Genomic DNA, 16,233 nt, shown 5'->3' with positions numbered 1-16,233 from the left:
CACACCACAACAGTCAATTTCATCAAATATTTATGAAAAGAAAATCTCCCAAGACCTCGTGACATGCATGCATGCATCTAGGATCTACATATATTAATTTTATGTGTCAAAATTCAACACCTAAACATGTAGAAATTGATTTTTCTACGACAAATTCCACAACTTGACCTGGTAGTTATAATGGAAGATGAAAAGAAAATGAGTAGGAATAATTAAAAGTGATGAGGACCGCATATATATATATATGTTAACTGAATTAATAGTTATGCTATGCTCTTCCTTTGTAAGGCAAAATGAGGGCTGAACTGGTGAAGAGATACCTCATTCTTGGTTTTCTCACATTCACAACCCTAATTTTTCTGTGGAGTACACTCATAACAGGTAAGATTTTAGGTTATGATACTCATATTTATGTTTGATTATTGGTTGATACACACACATATATATATACACCCGAGGGTAACCAAACAAACACAACCTAAGATTAACATTTGTTTTGTTTTTATTTTTAATTCATTTTTCATCTATAATATTACATATTTGTAAAGTCAATTATTATTACATATTTGTAATTATCTATTCAAAACTCATTAGCCACAATTATATTTAGTTGTAGGTAGAGAAGGAAAGATGGAGAAATTGATCACCGTGCAGATGATGCAAAAACCCCCAAGCCCGCCACCGCCACCACCAAGTGTGCCGTCAGGGCCTTGGCCTTGATGCAGTAGCGGAGTCAAGAAATGAATAGAGAAGGGACAAGATATGTAAGAAGGGTAGAAAATCAATAAAGTCATCACATTGCTCACTACTACTAATGAATGAGCTCTTTTCAATATTCTCTAATGAGGGGTTCAAATCCCGTTAGAGTCAAATTTATAAAATAAAATAAAACAAATCATTTTTTTTTTTTTTTTAATTTTATGAGGGAAAGTACCTCTTCTGGGTACTATCTGGCTTCTACTGTCTTGATGGGCATTTCATGAGTTTCATGTATGTATCACAGCATTAGAATTCATTGTTATCTTTACATGAAGAATGAATAATAGCTATGCTCAAGGTTATATATTTTGTATTTTTAAAATCAAAGTATCAATATATCCGAGTGTATCAATATATTTTTATTTTCGACTATACTTTTATCAATTATACTTACAAAATAACTTTAATATGTGTATTTTTTACTTATTTTATTATTTTTTAAAGTTTTTCCAAATATTTCTATTATTTTTGAACAATTTCTACCTTATTAATATTTTTTATCAAAATATTCATCAATATTTTTTATATATCCATAAAATCCAAGTATCAATATATCTGTATTTATCGATATTTTCATTATCGTATATAATAAGTGAAGAACTTGTTATAAATATTACTTTATCACTTTATTACACAGGTTGAACATGGAACACATTTTTGAAATAGCTAAGATGTTGTTTGAATATATTCCTATTTTTTATTTTTATTTAAAAAAATATTAAATCATATATAAATTAAAACAATTCTTAAAAATTTATTCCATAATTTTTAGAAAAGTTATGCTATTAATAAAAATTTACTACCTCAAATTTTAAAATTGTTAAAAGTAAATTTTTGGAATATAAATTAAGTCCTTACATTTGATATAGAAATCACTACTAATTTTAATTAAAAAAATCATTGTTGATAGTAAATATATTTGGACCTAATTTCGGAGAAATCATAAAGTTATTTGTGTCGGCCGGATTTTGGGGGCTTTTTTTAACTTTTGCAGCAATTTTAAAAATAATTATTAAAAAATGGTAGTTGGGAAAATATTGATAGATCTACGACAGTTTTTGTCACATGGAATGTGTCTTTTAAAGAAACACCTTCCACAATTTTCAAAATCATGATACATATTTAAAAGAATTAAATTTAAGCTAAAAGTGTATCTTCAAGAGACACCTTCTACAATTCCAACAAATTTTAATTTATACAAAAGATGTCACTTGAAGGGACACTTTCCACGATTCCACGATTCCACAAATTCCAATATATACTAAAGGTGTCTCTTCAAGAGACACTTTCTACAATTTCAGAAAATTGGATTTATACTAAAAATGTCTCTTGAAAAGACACTTTCCACAATTCCACAAAATCTAATATGTCTTAAAAATTGTGGAAATGATTTTAAAGCTAAAGATGTCTTTTGAAGAGACACCTTCAACATAAATTCGAAAATTTCCACTGTGTATAGAAATTGTGAAAAGTGAGAGACACTTTTAGTATAAACTCAATTTCTTTAAAATTATGGAAGGTGTCTATTCAAGAGACACCTTTAGTATAATTCCATTTTTTGGGAATTGTGGAATGCCAAATGATTGCCACTTATTACAACTACATGTACCTTCATTCAACTTAACAACTTGTTTGTTACATCCTTTATCCATATGAAACCCATGGAGAGCAGTAATTACTTCAAATGTTTGATGAATTTGATAGAAGATGGTGATAGTATGTCCACTAGCTTTGACTTTAGCTCTTCTAAATTTATCAATTACATACGTGGTATACACATTTCCAACTGCCATTCTAGCACGTATCTCTGCTCTACGAGTCTCAAAGTATGACACACATCGATAAAAAGTTAATTGAACAAGTGCAGTGATAGGTAACATTCGCGCTCCTTTAAGCACCCCATTTATGCATTCAACAATATTTGTAGTCAACCACCCATACCGATATCCTAGATTATATACTTGAGTCCATTTTTTAGTGTCTAACTTTGAAAACCAAGCCACACTTTTTTCATCTAATCGTTTTAACTCCTCCATGTATCTCTCATACTTCCGCAGTTGATGTTGACATCCAGCTCTATACGCCATATCTTTTAAGACCTTATTCTTAAATTTGTCATCAAAATTGCTCACTACATGCCTAAGACAATATCGATGTTGCGCATGAGGAGGGCTCCATCCAACTAATGGATTTCTAACAGCAACATTTATTCCTGCATGGCGATATGAAATTAAGTATATCCCTTCTCTTTGAGTGATGTGAGGCCTTAATGCAATAAGAAACTAAGACCAACTATCCTATGATTCTTCCTCAACAATTGCAAACGCAAAGGGGAATATATGACCATTTGCATCAATTGAAGTAGCAATTAAAAGCTTCCCCATGTATTTTCCATATAGGAATGTACCATTAAGTTGTATAATTGGTTTTCAATGCTTGAATCCTTCAACACTTGGCCCAAATGTCCAAAAAAACACGCATAAACCGCACGTTCCCAAAAATCCCTCCTAAAGGTATTGTCTTCCAAACAATCTTTGTTCCATGATTAGTTAGTTGAAGGATGTCTATCCACTTCGGCAATGCTTGATAAGATTCATCCCAATCACCAAAAACTCTAAGCATTGCTTTTCTCTTAGTTTCCAAAATTCTCCTATAATGGACATCATATCCAAATTTATCCTTCACTATCTGATGTAATGTAGCAATAGAGGTAGTGTGATCCCTCTGAATTACATTTTGGATCTCTCTTACAATCAATGTAGAGTCTAATAGAGAGTGATCTTGTGATAATTTAGGATAAACACAAGTATGAGATCTACGTACTTGGTTATCTCAAACATTTTATGGCTTTTACGATGACATGCACAAAGCCTCCAATTACATTATTCCTTCCACTTTTTACATCTCACTGCCCACAATTGTGGTTCTGATTCACAAACAACCAAATGTTGATTCGACATATTGCATAACGTTTTACAGCATATTACAAGACTTCTTTACTCTCAAATCTCAATCATTTAAACAACTCATTGGATTCATTCCACAATCGGATACGTGATGTGAGAAGCTCAACAATCATGTTATTTATTGCATCCCAATTCAATTGTTTGAATATTGGGGAAGGCATAATATGTTCACCATCATCTAAAGAAGCCTTATTTGTTGGAGGTTTATCATCATAATTCATCTTATTAATCTCGTCCTCATCATAAAATTCCACATCATCATTTTCATTTATAAATGGGATGTTAACATTGTTGTTTGTTGCTATCATAACTGACTAAGTTACTATTGCCAAATTCCCCCTTATTTCGTCATTATGTGCTAATTCTCCTCTATTTCATCAGTGTGCATTGCCAAATTCCCTTATGCTGGTATTTCCACATCATGACCCATAATTTCTTGATCAAATGATGGACTTAACCCAGATGAATGATCCCTTGGACGTGTCTGCAAATACATTTCAATAGTATTTGATGGTGGGATTTGTGCTACAACATGAAACATTAACCTTACATCATCATCATCTTTAATTGGCAATTATATATAGTTAATGTTCCCATTTCCAATCGACATAAGAATTGGATACCAAAATATCATAGATAACATGTTATGAGCGCAATCGATCGACATAACATGACACAACTTATCCTCAAACTCATCATATTTGATCAAATTGTTCACTAAAGCACATTTTTTAGAAGGACAATTGTAACACACCCCATTTGGGCCATGAATTATTTCACCATCATTGTAACACGCAATTGTAAGCACACTATCCGTTCATGTACCTAAAAAGAATTAAATAAAAGATATATAAGACTGAATCAAATTAAATTTATTTTAATTTATCAAATTCAATTTAATGTATTCATTTTATACAAGATAAACTATTTAATTTTAACAAATAAAAAGATAGTATATCCATTTTTATATATGATAAATGATTTGAATATTAATTAAATATAATAATAATAATTATTTAATTAAAATGATCCAATACTTCATTATGTCCCAAGCCAAATCTAACTCATATTCGATTGGGCTAGTTTCATTGTTTTCCTAAACCCAACCCAAATTACACCATCCATAATCTCCAAAATCTCGTTGGATTTGGTTCCAAGTTGCAACCCAGTGAAGAATCCCATTTTGCTCCATGAAATTGAATTTGCCACCACTGGTAGCATTTCCTTCACTACATTGGCAACAAGCTTCACCTAGTGAAGAATCCCATTTTACCCTTATTGAATCTGCCACTCTCAATCCTCACAAGTACTAATCTAATCATGTTATTATTTTTTATTTTTTTGGCAACACCCATTTGATTCCCAATAAAATCCATCCTCTATTCGATTTCCGGGAAAATTCATCCTCGTTTTATTTCCAAGAAAATCCATGCAAAACCCCTAACGAAAAAAAAAAAAAAAAAGCTTTTTTGGATCTGTTCTAGGGGTCTCTTTGCTTTTGTGCCATTGGATTTAAATTTCACGAACCCTAAATCCACGATTTTTTAGCCAGGCTGAAAAACATAACCTTTTCCTACAAATCATGATCAGATTGCCAAATACCATCTTATGTTTTTTTATAAAAAAAGTTGGACAAATTTTGTATCTTGTGCGCGGGCTGGACTGGTAGGAAATATCAGGAAAATTACCGAAATTTCCTTCGACCGATAATCGGTGATGAATATTGTGTCGGAGCCAGCCGATAAAAAAATGAAAACAAAAATTTCAACTTTCCCACACTTTCTTGGCAATCAAACATACTCACAACAAGCCAAACCACAAAAAAAAAAAAAAAAAAAAACTTTCTCCATAATTTTTAGTCTACTCGGTTTCATTGTAAAAAAAAAACGAAAACTTTATTTTTTTTTCAACTTTCCCACACTTTCTCGGTGACCAAACACAACCACACCACTAAATATAACCACAAAACATATAGAAAACATCGGGGGCAATGGTATCTCATATCTGCACTTCACTTCCTTCCTATTGGTGTTGAGGCAAGGATATCCACTCCATGATCAATGTGCGGGAAAATAGGTTTTCGAGCAGATGACAAAATGAGTTTTGAGGCGGAGAAGAAAACGGACAGGAAATGGTTTCCATTTCTTTTCAAATATAAAATGCTATTTTTTTTCTACTCTCATCCCACGTGTTAAAAAGTAGAATTGGAATTATTTTCCTATCTACAGCATTTTAAAAATTACTTTCCCCAATAGCCATACATTTGTCACAAATCCCGGATTTTGGACCCTGGACAACTTTGAACTTTCTTCCCCATTGAGGGAATTCATAAAGGTATTTGGGTTGGGCCGGATTTTGGGCCTTGGACAACTTTCTTCCCCCACTGAGGGAATTCATAAAGTTATTTGGGTCGGGCCGGTTTTGGCCCTTGGGCAACCTGCTTCCCCACCGAGGGGATCGGCATCAACTTTTGCTTTTCCCAATGGTTGCAATGCAGAAGAAAAACCAGATGGTGGTCAGTATCTTCTTGCTTTCGGTAAGGAAATTGAACCTAAACCCTAGATAAATCTTAAAAAAACCTACCTCCTAATCTTTTTCACAGTCTAAATACAGCAGGAAAAAGCACAGCTGAAGCTTCTTACAGGTAAGATTTATGATTATCATCAATCATCTTACATTTCCAATTTTACGACTTCATGGTTCAGTGCCTGCAAACCCTAAACCCAATTTTTGTACATAGCCACCAGTGGGTCTGAATTGATTATATATTATTTAATGGCATCTCATGTGGAAGTTTTCTTATATAGTGGGAGAAAGCCATTTGAGAAATTTTGACGAATCTCGAGAAAATAAGCTTGTGTTTTATCAAGGGCAATCATTTTCCTGTGTATGATTGTTCGATTTATCTTTTTACTTGTACGGATGAAAATCCATCTTCAAATTCAAATACTTTTGGTCAGGAAGATCAAGAAATTAGTGCTTTGTGTTTGTTTTAATAAATAAAATGAAATTCTATGTTTTTTAATCTGGGAAGGAGGGGAGGTGGTTGTTCACTTGATTGTTATTAGAGGCAGATGTAAGTTCATATTGCTGATATGTACTCTTAAGTATCTAAAATGGCTTTCAATTCCCAAATTGACAAATAGAAATTTTTTTGACTCGAAATGGAAATCTATCAGAACTTAATTCATGTCTCACTTTTACCAGTATGAAAATTTCAAAACTTCTTCCAATCAAAAAAAAAAAAAAAAAAAAAATTCAAAACTTCTAATCATTTTGTCCAAAATTTTAGCTAAATCAATCAAAATATCAACAGGACAGATTTTGACAATTTTAACCTTCATTTCTCTGAATTTTCCACATGAACTGACCCAAATTTGTTTAGTGGTGTTCCCAGTGTCTAGTTAGTTTAGTGTACATGAGAATTCGGTCATTGTGAAGTTAACATCTTTCTTCTTTTTCAGATTGCTGGAGTAGGATGGCCTGGTGTTGAGTAATTGTGCATTCTCAACACTGCTATTTTCTTATTTCAAAAGAGCTAGGACAGCTACATATAGCATATAGGATCATGGATAGTGCAGTCAAGCCTAAGACAAGAGTGGCATTTGTGCTGATTGATGGCATAGGAGATGTCTCTTTGCCAAGGTTGGGATACAAGACTCCTCTGCAAGCAGCCAAAATACCAAATTTAGATGCCATTGCATCTGCTGGAGTTAATGGTCTCATGGATCCTGTTGAAGTAGGCTTGGGTTGTGGAAGCGACACCGCACACCTTTCTTTATTGGGTTATAACCCAAGAATATATTACCGAGGCCGAGGTGCATTTGAGTCCATGGGTGCTGGATTAGCAATGTTACCTGGAGATATTGCATTCAAGGTGGATATTTATTTTTGTTTTTTTTTTCTCTCATTTCATGTTCATATTTATAATGCCTTTCATTTCTTTTTAACCAAGTATGCATTAGGTAGAATATGGCATCCAAGTGTCAGAAATATGGTGTATGGTAAAGAATTTTTTGTATTGTGACCTTCTATCCCACTGCTATCATTTCATGCCTATTTTATATAGAAAATAGAATTCAGGAAATCCTAGCTGGTCTTTTGATTAAACAGAGAGTTTGGACCAACATGAATGTGATATCGAGTCTTGAGTCAATAAAAAATAAATGCTAATGATAATTTGAGTCTGGAAAATCCTGATAAATGTTTGTAAAAACAGTCTTCAACTTCTTGTTTACTAAAGTAAAATTTACCCTTAAGGATCAACAAGCACTGATGTGGAATGACTAATGGTTCACAAGATGAATGAAATAGATACCAGAATCCTTGTGTAGTGAAGGCATTAAACCAAGTATTAGCTTGGGAGATTTGCAATTGCCTCCAACATTTACAAACCCAATCTGAATCAAGACTTACCCTATCCATATCTATGTTCATGGAGAAAGTTTTGAAATGTGTTTGAGATTCTTTTGAAATTTAGCTTTCCTATCAAGAAAAGTCACAGTGGTTGAAATGATAATGGCTTTATAATGAATTCTCAATGGAATAGATATTAGGAGCCCTAAGTTAGGTGAGTTTCTTAAGCAAGGCATGCCACCAAGAAAGTCACATTAGAAGGTGTTCAGAATTTTCTAAGGAAGACGTGCCACCAAGAAAATCACATTAAAGGTGCTCCTGAACTCTTCTTCTTCCTTTTGTATTTATTATTTATTTATTTTAATAGGGCAAGTTCTCAGGTTCTTTGAGAATTGAAGTACAAAAAACTGATTTTAACTGGCTCTCCTCTGGTTTATCTGAAGCAGGTTGATACCTTTTCAAAACGAGTATCTTCTGCTGCTTCAATAGAGAGCATACTCTGCTCAAGAGTTTATACCTCTTTGCCAAGCTTGAAGCTTTGAATTATTCATAATGTCTTTTGCCTTACTAGAAAGGCACACCAAATGATTTATTTTCACTCTTCTTCTTTTTGGTTTCTATAGAACAACCCAAGGTTTATATAGATTTGTGCATATTTGTTGCTGACAAGGCAGATCCTGCATTTTGCATGTTGCTAGAAACTCTTCCTTTTCAGCTGGTGCAGTAAAAGAACTAAACTTGAATATATTTCTATCAGTAGGCTAAATATTATGTATGAGATTATGTTCGCCTATGAAGTATGAAATTCATAACTAATTGATTTTTCATTATCTGATTAGCTGGACTTCTGAGCCCCTGCACAATTCTACCATATTGATGTATGGTAGGTACAGTTGGGATGTTCCAAGAAAATTGAATGGCTCCATAATCTTTGACTTAGCATTTGAATGTACAAATCCTCCATGAAGAATGAGCATTCTGAAGAAGATGGCTTCCAGTTGAACTAGGAAATAACATCCCTATTTATGATGTCGGAGCAGTATTAGGATTTCATGAAATGATAATTTCTATTTTTTATTTTCATTTCTCTTGTAGGATTCTACCTCCTGTTATGGTTCATTTGTGATGAGTTTGTAAATAAATTCATACCAACATGCCTAAACACATATATAACATACTTATATCCGACATACAGTAGCAAACATGTACATGTGCATAAGTGCGCACTTGAATAGATTGCAGCTTTCTATTTCTTGCTATTTTTCTATTATTGTGAATTTTTCCTTCTTTTATCATTTGTAAAAAGGGATTGTGTTCTAAAGTTCTTTGTCATTTTTGCTTGTTCCATCCTGTGACCCCTCTGCATTCTTTTATCTACAGTCAAACTTTGCAACTTTAGATGAGAAGACTGGAATAGTCACCAGTAGAAGGGCTGACAGGCACTTCGAAGAAGAAGGCCCCATCCTCTGTGCTGCACTGGATGGAATGAAGCTGCCATCTTTTCCTCAGTATGAAGTCAGAGTCAGGTGCAGATGTGCAGTAACTTACATTTCTATTGCTTGACTTCATCCTTGGAACTGGAAAATTTTTATGAGAACTGTGTTAAATAAAAGGTTCTTAAGAACTTAAATCTCCATTCATTTTTTGGAACAAGTCACTATCAATTATTCTTAAGAACTTAGAATTCCATTCATTTTTTTGAACAAGTCCCTATGAATTAGGAAGTCTATCAAGAAAAGGATTAAGTTTGGTTGGTCTAACTATCTCTACATTATATGCTTTTAAGAGTGCTTCCCATCTCCAAGTTTGTGTAGAGTCTCTTATATCAAGTAAAATCAGACACTTGAGTTTTTGGGTTGAGGTTAAAGCCCTTTGATTTGGAGACAGTATAGTAGAAACTTAAAACAACATCATTTTCTACACAGGTATGCAACAGAGCATAGATGCGGAGTGGTTGTGAAAGGACCGAATTTGAGTGGAAATATATCAGGAACAGACCCATTAAAGGATAACCGTTTGCTTTTGCAAGCTACAGCTCTAGATGATACTGATGAAGCAAAGCACACAGCTGCAGTTGTTAATGAATTGTCCAAGGAGATATCAGGAATTCTTGTTTCTCACCCTTTGAATGCAAAGCGGGCAGCAGAAGGAAAGAACATTGCTAATGTTGTCCTTTTACGAGGTTGCGGTATTCGCATTGAGGTTTGTTGTCTCAGCCCTTAAATGATGTCTCATTCTTTTTCCAAATGTTGTATCACTTAAGTAAGTTGTTAGTGTACTAGCATAGGCTAAATTAAGTTGGTAAATTTGTTCCACAAGCACTTGATCCAATGCACTACTTCTTGTTAATGAACTAGCATGGCTAGATTAAGTTGATAATTTCATTCCAAAAGCATTTGATCCAATACACCACTTCTAAGGAACTAATTAACTTCAAAAGAAAGATTGAAGATTCAAGGAAGTAAAGCAAATTAAGGAAAGTATGCAGTTTTGGATTTGGTTAAATAATGGAAAAATTAATAATTGAATTTGATGTAAAAAGAAGTTTAAAAATCTCCTATTCTTATTGGTTCTCACTTCCTGACTTTATTATACTTCCTATTGTATTCTAATTGGGGTTTTGTGCTTATAAAAAGAAAATTATTTTTCAAAACCCTTTAGAAGGAAGGACACACATTAAAAAAAATTATTATTTTGCCATTACTTCACCATTGTCCCTAAATTCTCAAAAATCTTTCTAGTTCGAAACTTGAAAGTACTTTTGGTGAAAAGCATTGGTAGGTTGACCTCGTCACTTAAAGGAGTTGGAGTTGAGGTATTCACTAAGGAGCATGAGGTATACTATATGGACATGAAAGTAAAGTGTAGGTACTGGCTAAAGTTCACTTGGAAGTCGGTTGCTTCTAAGTCAAGTAAATCTGTGTACTTGCTTTTCATATTTAGTGGATTTGTTTTGCAATTTGCTGAGACCCGTGATTTTACACCTGTAGAAATTTCTGTAGGATGTTTCCGTGTATTATTATGATTGGTTCCTCTATATTCCTGATATGAATAAAGTGTTCCATAATAATAATTCATAAAGTTAGATTTGGAATTAATCAAAATTTCATATTTCTAGATTTCACAGAAATTGAATTGATAAATTGAAAAATTAAGAAATCAAGAAACTGGATTTGGACCATATAAATTGGACAACCCTATTTACACCCCTCTGGTTAGTTTCTGTAAATAAAGAATGAGCTTACATAAATCCAACTATAAGCATTTTGACAAATTGGCATGCACTTCTCCATACTATTAGGTAGCAACAATACTGATGTGTCTACTGTTGGGCTATGATAGTGTGGCTTTGTATCTTTAGATGTACAAATATATGCTTTTAAATTTCGAAGAAAGAATAAAAAATTTCTCACAAAAACATTTGAAGCTAAAAGTGCATCTGGTAACATTCTGTATAACTTTGGATGTATACGTATACATTTCTAAAATTGGACAAGGAGGGTGAACTCTCAGAACTGTTTGGAGATAAGAGGATCAATTTGCAGTGCATTTTTGGTTTCTTTATTCTTTTGAAATATTTTTTTTCAGGTTCCTCCGTTTGAAAAGAAACATGGGCTATGGCCATGCATGGTAGCTCCCACTAAAATTATAGCTGGCCTGGGCTTATCACTTGGTATTGATATCCTAGAAGCTCCTGGAGCAACTGGAGACTATCGAACACTTCTAACTTCCAAAGCAACTGCCATAGCTAAAGCACTATCAGCTCCTTTGCAGTCTTGCCCTAGTGTTTTTGTACCAGGGGAGGATGAGCACAAACCTGGCCGATCGGATGGCTATGATTTTGGGTTTCTTCACATTAAGGTGTGAGCTCTTGAGTTTCAGATCTCCATGCTTTTTAATTTTTATCTCTTGCCTGTCTTGATTTTTGTTTAATAAAATTTCTTCCCGTCAACATTCTCAAGCCTAGGAAGTGATCAACCTTGGGTATGAGGCTCAGCTCAGACTTGTGCACACTGAAGCACTGAAACAGAACTGCTGGAATATTTTTGTAGATGAATGAATAAACTGAAAAACCTATTTACAAGATTCACAATTAAGATCAAGAATCCTGAACCAACTGAATTGAAACTTTCTGCCACATCTATTTAGGAAAATTTTCACAATCTAAAGATAAGATGGTAAAATCGAGGGCCTACAATTATTGGTTGCCAAAATATTTTACTTGGGTTTCCAGCCTTTGATGTGTTCCTCGACAGATAAGTTATCTATGCAGGCCTGACTGTCAAATTCAGGATCTTCTATATCTGTAAGATAACAGATTCAAGTTTTTCCTTTGATGTAAATATGATTTTCTTCTTGATTATGTTTGTTGCAGGCTATTGATGATGCAGGCCATGACAAGGCGAGCATTTTCAAAGTCAAAGCAATGGAAGCTGTAGACAGAGCTATAGGACAGCTGGCCAGGCTCCTCTGGCAGGCAGAATCAACTGGGAAATTTGAATACTATCTTTGTGTTACTGGAGACCATTCTACTCCAGTTGAATATGGAGATCACAGTTTTGAACCTGTTCCATTTGCAATTTGTCAGTTGAAAGACTTTGTTGATGCAATGGGTGGAGAAGCCGTCATCATGAAAACTTCACTTGAACCATTCCCTCTTCCAACCATCAAGGGGGATGAAGATCTAACAGAAGGTTTGGAAAAGATGGAAGAGAGAAGTAAACAAGCTTTCAATGGTGATTCGGTTTCAGAATTTACTGAAATAGCAGCTGCAAGGGGATGTCTTGGGCGATTCTCAGGGAGCGAGATGATGGGAATTATTAAGACATATCTTAAGCTAAAAGCATGAGCTTCTGAGTAGAGGCATTGGTTAAGGTTTTGAGCTTCACCAGATGGTTCCCAATAAAGTAATGTCCTAAATTCTAAACTAACAGAATAAATTTAGCTTCTCCAAAATTTTCCCATCATCCTAAGGTGAGAGACTCTTGGCCTTTGCTTCTTCGGGTCATGTACTTAAAGCATGAGACTGTTGACACTTGAGAATACTCAGCCTTGTATTTATAATTAGTTTTAATTCATATCTTGAATAAACGTAACTTGTTTCAAGTTCATAATGTAAAACAGTGGGCGACTATTAAATAATTTCCTCTGAAGAGATAAAAGAAAGGACCCATATCCTATACCCTTGGTTTGAAAATAAAAATTAAGAAAAAAATATGAAGATCTTGGTGGGCATATGTGGAGTAATGTAAATTTTAAAGACATCTTGCTTGCACTTTTTGAATATTGTTAGGCAATAACACTGTCATTTGTAGTACAAAGCTCTATTAGAAAGTTTTTCATTGAGGTGGGGGGGTTGTAAATGCTGAGAAGAGTAAAACAATTTGAATGTTATTATATCATGAATTTCCAACTTAATCTGGAAAGGAAGATAGGGAAAAAAAATACTTTTCTACTCGTTAGAACAAAAATAATTTTTAAAATTAAGAAATAACTAGCAAATTTGTTTTGGAAACAAAATGATTTTTGAAAATAAATTTAAGATATTTTCTCTTATTTTTATGTAAGCTGTTCTGAATATGGAAGGAACATGAAATTATTTTTATGTAACTTTAAACCTAATCCTAAACGTCTCTTCATCACCATCTTCTTTTTTCTTGTTCATCTTATTAGAATTGGATTTTAAAATAAAATATTTTTTCTGAAAATAATAAATAAATTTTATCATTTTCATAAACAAGTTGTATGAAATATAAATATACAATTTTTTCTTTTTCACAAAATCACATATTATTTTTCTTTTGTTTTTAGTAAGATTTTATGGGATTTTTAATTTTTTATATCTATGTTTTGTTTTTATGAAGAGATATTATCTAGAGAATAAATATATTGATACATAAATAATAACGATTTATTTTGAGCAGTAATATATATCCTTGACTTCAACTATAACAATGAATAGCCTCTTAGTTTTTGAATTGCCCTTCCAAAAATAAGTACTTTTATGTCAAAAAAAAAAAAAAAAAAAAGGATTCATAAACAATTTTGGAAAAGGAAGGGATGGCAGTTATATTGAAGGCTTTTGCCTTCAAGAAATCTCTTTCTACTTGGAAAATAAGTATTTGTTAAAATAGTTACCTCTTAGTTTTTAAACTTACATGTAATCACTTCAAATTCTTTTCTAGATGATGTTGAATGTAATTTTATTCTAAGTTATATCAATATAATGTCTTGATTATATCTCATGACTTGATAATTTTTATATAACATCTTATTTAAATCAGATGACTCTAATTTCTATATTAGCAACTCCAAAATGTTTTAGCACCTTAAAAGTACTTGAAGATGTTCGGCGGAACTTTTGAAATACTTGAAAGAGCTTGGAGCAACTTTGCGGTATTAAGATATTCTTGAATGTAGTTTGATGAGCTTATTCGAACCCCAAATTGGAAATATATCCAAGGAAACCATATCTAGGCATCTATGACTTATTGCAACCATCTCAAGGAGTTTATAAATACAATATAGCAAATTTTCTTAAACTATGTTTGGTTTTCAAAAAATTAAAAAGATGATACAAAAGAAAGAGAATGGAGAGGAAAAGTTGAAGAAGAAAAAAAAATTTTTAAAATTCATAAATTATTTTTATATATTATTTTAAATTTATTTAACTTATCTTAATTTCTTAATATAAAAATTAAATAATTTAAAAGTGTATAAGTTTATAACTAATTTTAATTATATATATTAATATTTATCATAGTACAACCAAACAATAAGACATCATTTTTTTCTTACCTTAGTATTTTTCAAAAACCAAACATAATCTTAGTATTATTATAATTAATTTCTTCATACACTATTTCTTATTATGTTAATTTAGGGGATGTTAGTTTGTGTCTCAAGGCTCCAATGCCATGTAAAAGCTATAATAATTCAACTATTAGATAATACATAAGAATGTATATGAGCACATCCTGCAGCCAATATGGACCATATTCACGCCGAAAAGGATGTGAAGATTATTGAAAAAGATGAATACAGAGAAAAAAGGAAAAAAAGACAAAAGAGCGCATGGACATTTTCCCATTCAAAGACCACAATATTTCAACCTACTGAGTCTGTGGGTCAAACACAAATGGGAGAGATGCAGTAGCCCAAATGTCAATACCTAACCATTTAGTTGGTATCTATCCAGCTTGACCTAGTAAAAGAACAGAATTAAAAATTGCAAATAAACATGGGTAAGTATGTATAAAAGGGAAAATCATACCTACTCTTGGAATATGTGGCTCATATTGAATGAAAGATATACGGAGAAAAATGGACAAATATTGAAATGGAGCGATGACATTTGCCATTTAAGTTTATATTTTTATTATTGAGGGCGAACGATAGATTGAAGGGTGGGGGATAACACTTTTATCCCCAAGGTATGTTCAAAGGTATTTTTGGAATTTCATTACCTGAGAGTTAGTATAAATATCTATAAGGGTAATTGGAGATACAGAAAGTTTTCTTCCCTGTTCCGTGGATATAGACAATCTTCCTAACCACATTAAATCTATGAGCTTTTCTTTTCGTTTGGAATCGTTGCATGAAAATCAACACCTACATTTCTCTTTCTTTCTAAGGAGAAATGAAGCTTGAAGTGAAGAGAAGCCTTATTCTTTGTTTTCTCACAATCACCATCCTATTTCTTGGTTGTAACAGGCTTGTTTTCAGTTTTTATTCTACCTAGAGAAAGAGAAAACCACCACACAGAGTCCACAGACATCTGCCAGTCCAAAGTTTTGTTCTCATCTCCTATTGTGAATACTTACTGGTATGTTTTTGCATCAGGTGAGAAGATGGAATCAGTTAATGCACAAAGCAGGGAAGGGGGATATGCACCTAGATTGGTCACTCGGGTGGGACGCGACCCCAAGCCACCGAGCCCACCACCACCTCATCCAATGGCGCCACCAGGACCAGGGATGCTCACTTGACCTTTTTCTTGAATCCCAAACTTTCTATGATGTATCTCTAAGAAAAGAATGAAATAAGACCGACAAAATAAAGAACAAAAGTATTGATAATTTACGCCTTAGTTTCATGATCACTCTTTGTCAGTTTACAAAATCATGATCTTCCACAAGGGAAAAAATTGTTA

At 33.0% G+C, this 16,233-nt stretch overlaps 1 protein-coding gene and 2 long non-coding RNA genes across 5 annotated transcripts; all 3 read left to right on the top strand.

Annotated features, from left to right (window-relative positions):
- Window positions 1–293: 293 nt before the first annotated feature.
- On the top strand, window positions 294–1,065 carry LOC117903967. Its single transcript, XR_004649551.1, has 2 exons — window positions 294–381; window positions 611–1,065. It is a non-coding gene; the product is annotated as an uncharacterized LOC117903967 (long non-coding RNA).
- A 5,108-nt stretch (window positions 1,066–6,173) lies between these two features.
- LOC117903963 (probable 2,3-bisphosphoglycerate-independent phosphoglycerate mutase) lies at window positions 6,174–13,192 on the top strand. 3 transcript variants are annotated; one of them, XM_034816486.1, is made up of 7 exons: window positions 6,183–6,261; window positions 6,328–6,369; window positions 7,190–7,602; window positions 9,462–9,607; window positions 10,007–10,283; window positions 11,670–11,942; window positions 12,457–13,192. In XM_034816486.1, the coding sequence occupies exons 3-7, from the start codon at window positions 7,294–7,296 to the stop codon at window positions 12,928–12,930; spliced, it is 1,479 nt and encodes a 492-aa protein (XP_034672377.1). In that variant the 5' UTR covers window positions 6,183–6,261; window positions 6,328–6,369; window positions 7,190–7,293; the 3' UTR covers window positions 12,931–13,192. The 3 variants fall into 3 exon arrangements, with proteins under 3 accessions (XP_034672376.1, XP_034672378.1, XP_034672377.1); XM_034816485.1 differs by having other exon boundaries at window positions 6,174–6,369; XM_034816487.1 differs by lacking the exon at window positions 6,328–6,369 and having other exon boundaries at window positions 6,182–6,261.
- Window positions 13,193–15,600: 2,408 nt separating this feature from the next.
- On the top strand, window positions 15,601–16,182 carry LOC117903969. The gene is made up of 2 exons (XR_004649553.1): window positions 15,601–15,784; window positions 15,924–16,182. It is a non-coding gene; the product is annotated as an uncharacterized LOC117903969 (long non-coding RNA).
- Window positions 16,183–16,233: the final 51 nt, after the last annotated feature.

Source organism: Vitis riparia, chromosome 17 (genome assembly GCF_004353265.1).
Source record: "Vitis riparia cultivar Riparia Gloire de Montpellier isolate 1030 chromosome 17, EGFV_Vit.rip_1.0, whole genome shotgun sequence".
Taxonomy (NCBI): Eukaryota; Viridiplantae; Streptophyta; class Magnoliopsida; order Vitales; family Vitaceae; genus Vitis; species Vitis riparia.
The sequence above is the reverse complement of the archived record's forward strand: the minus strand, read 5'-3'. Positions and strand labels throughout refer to the sequence as shown.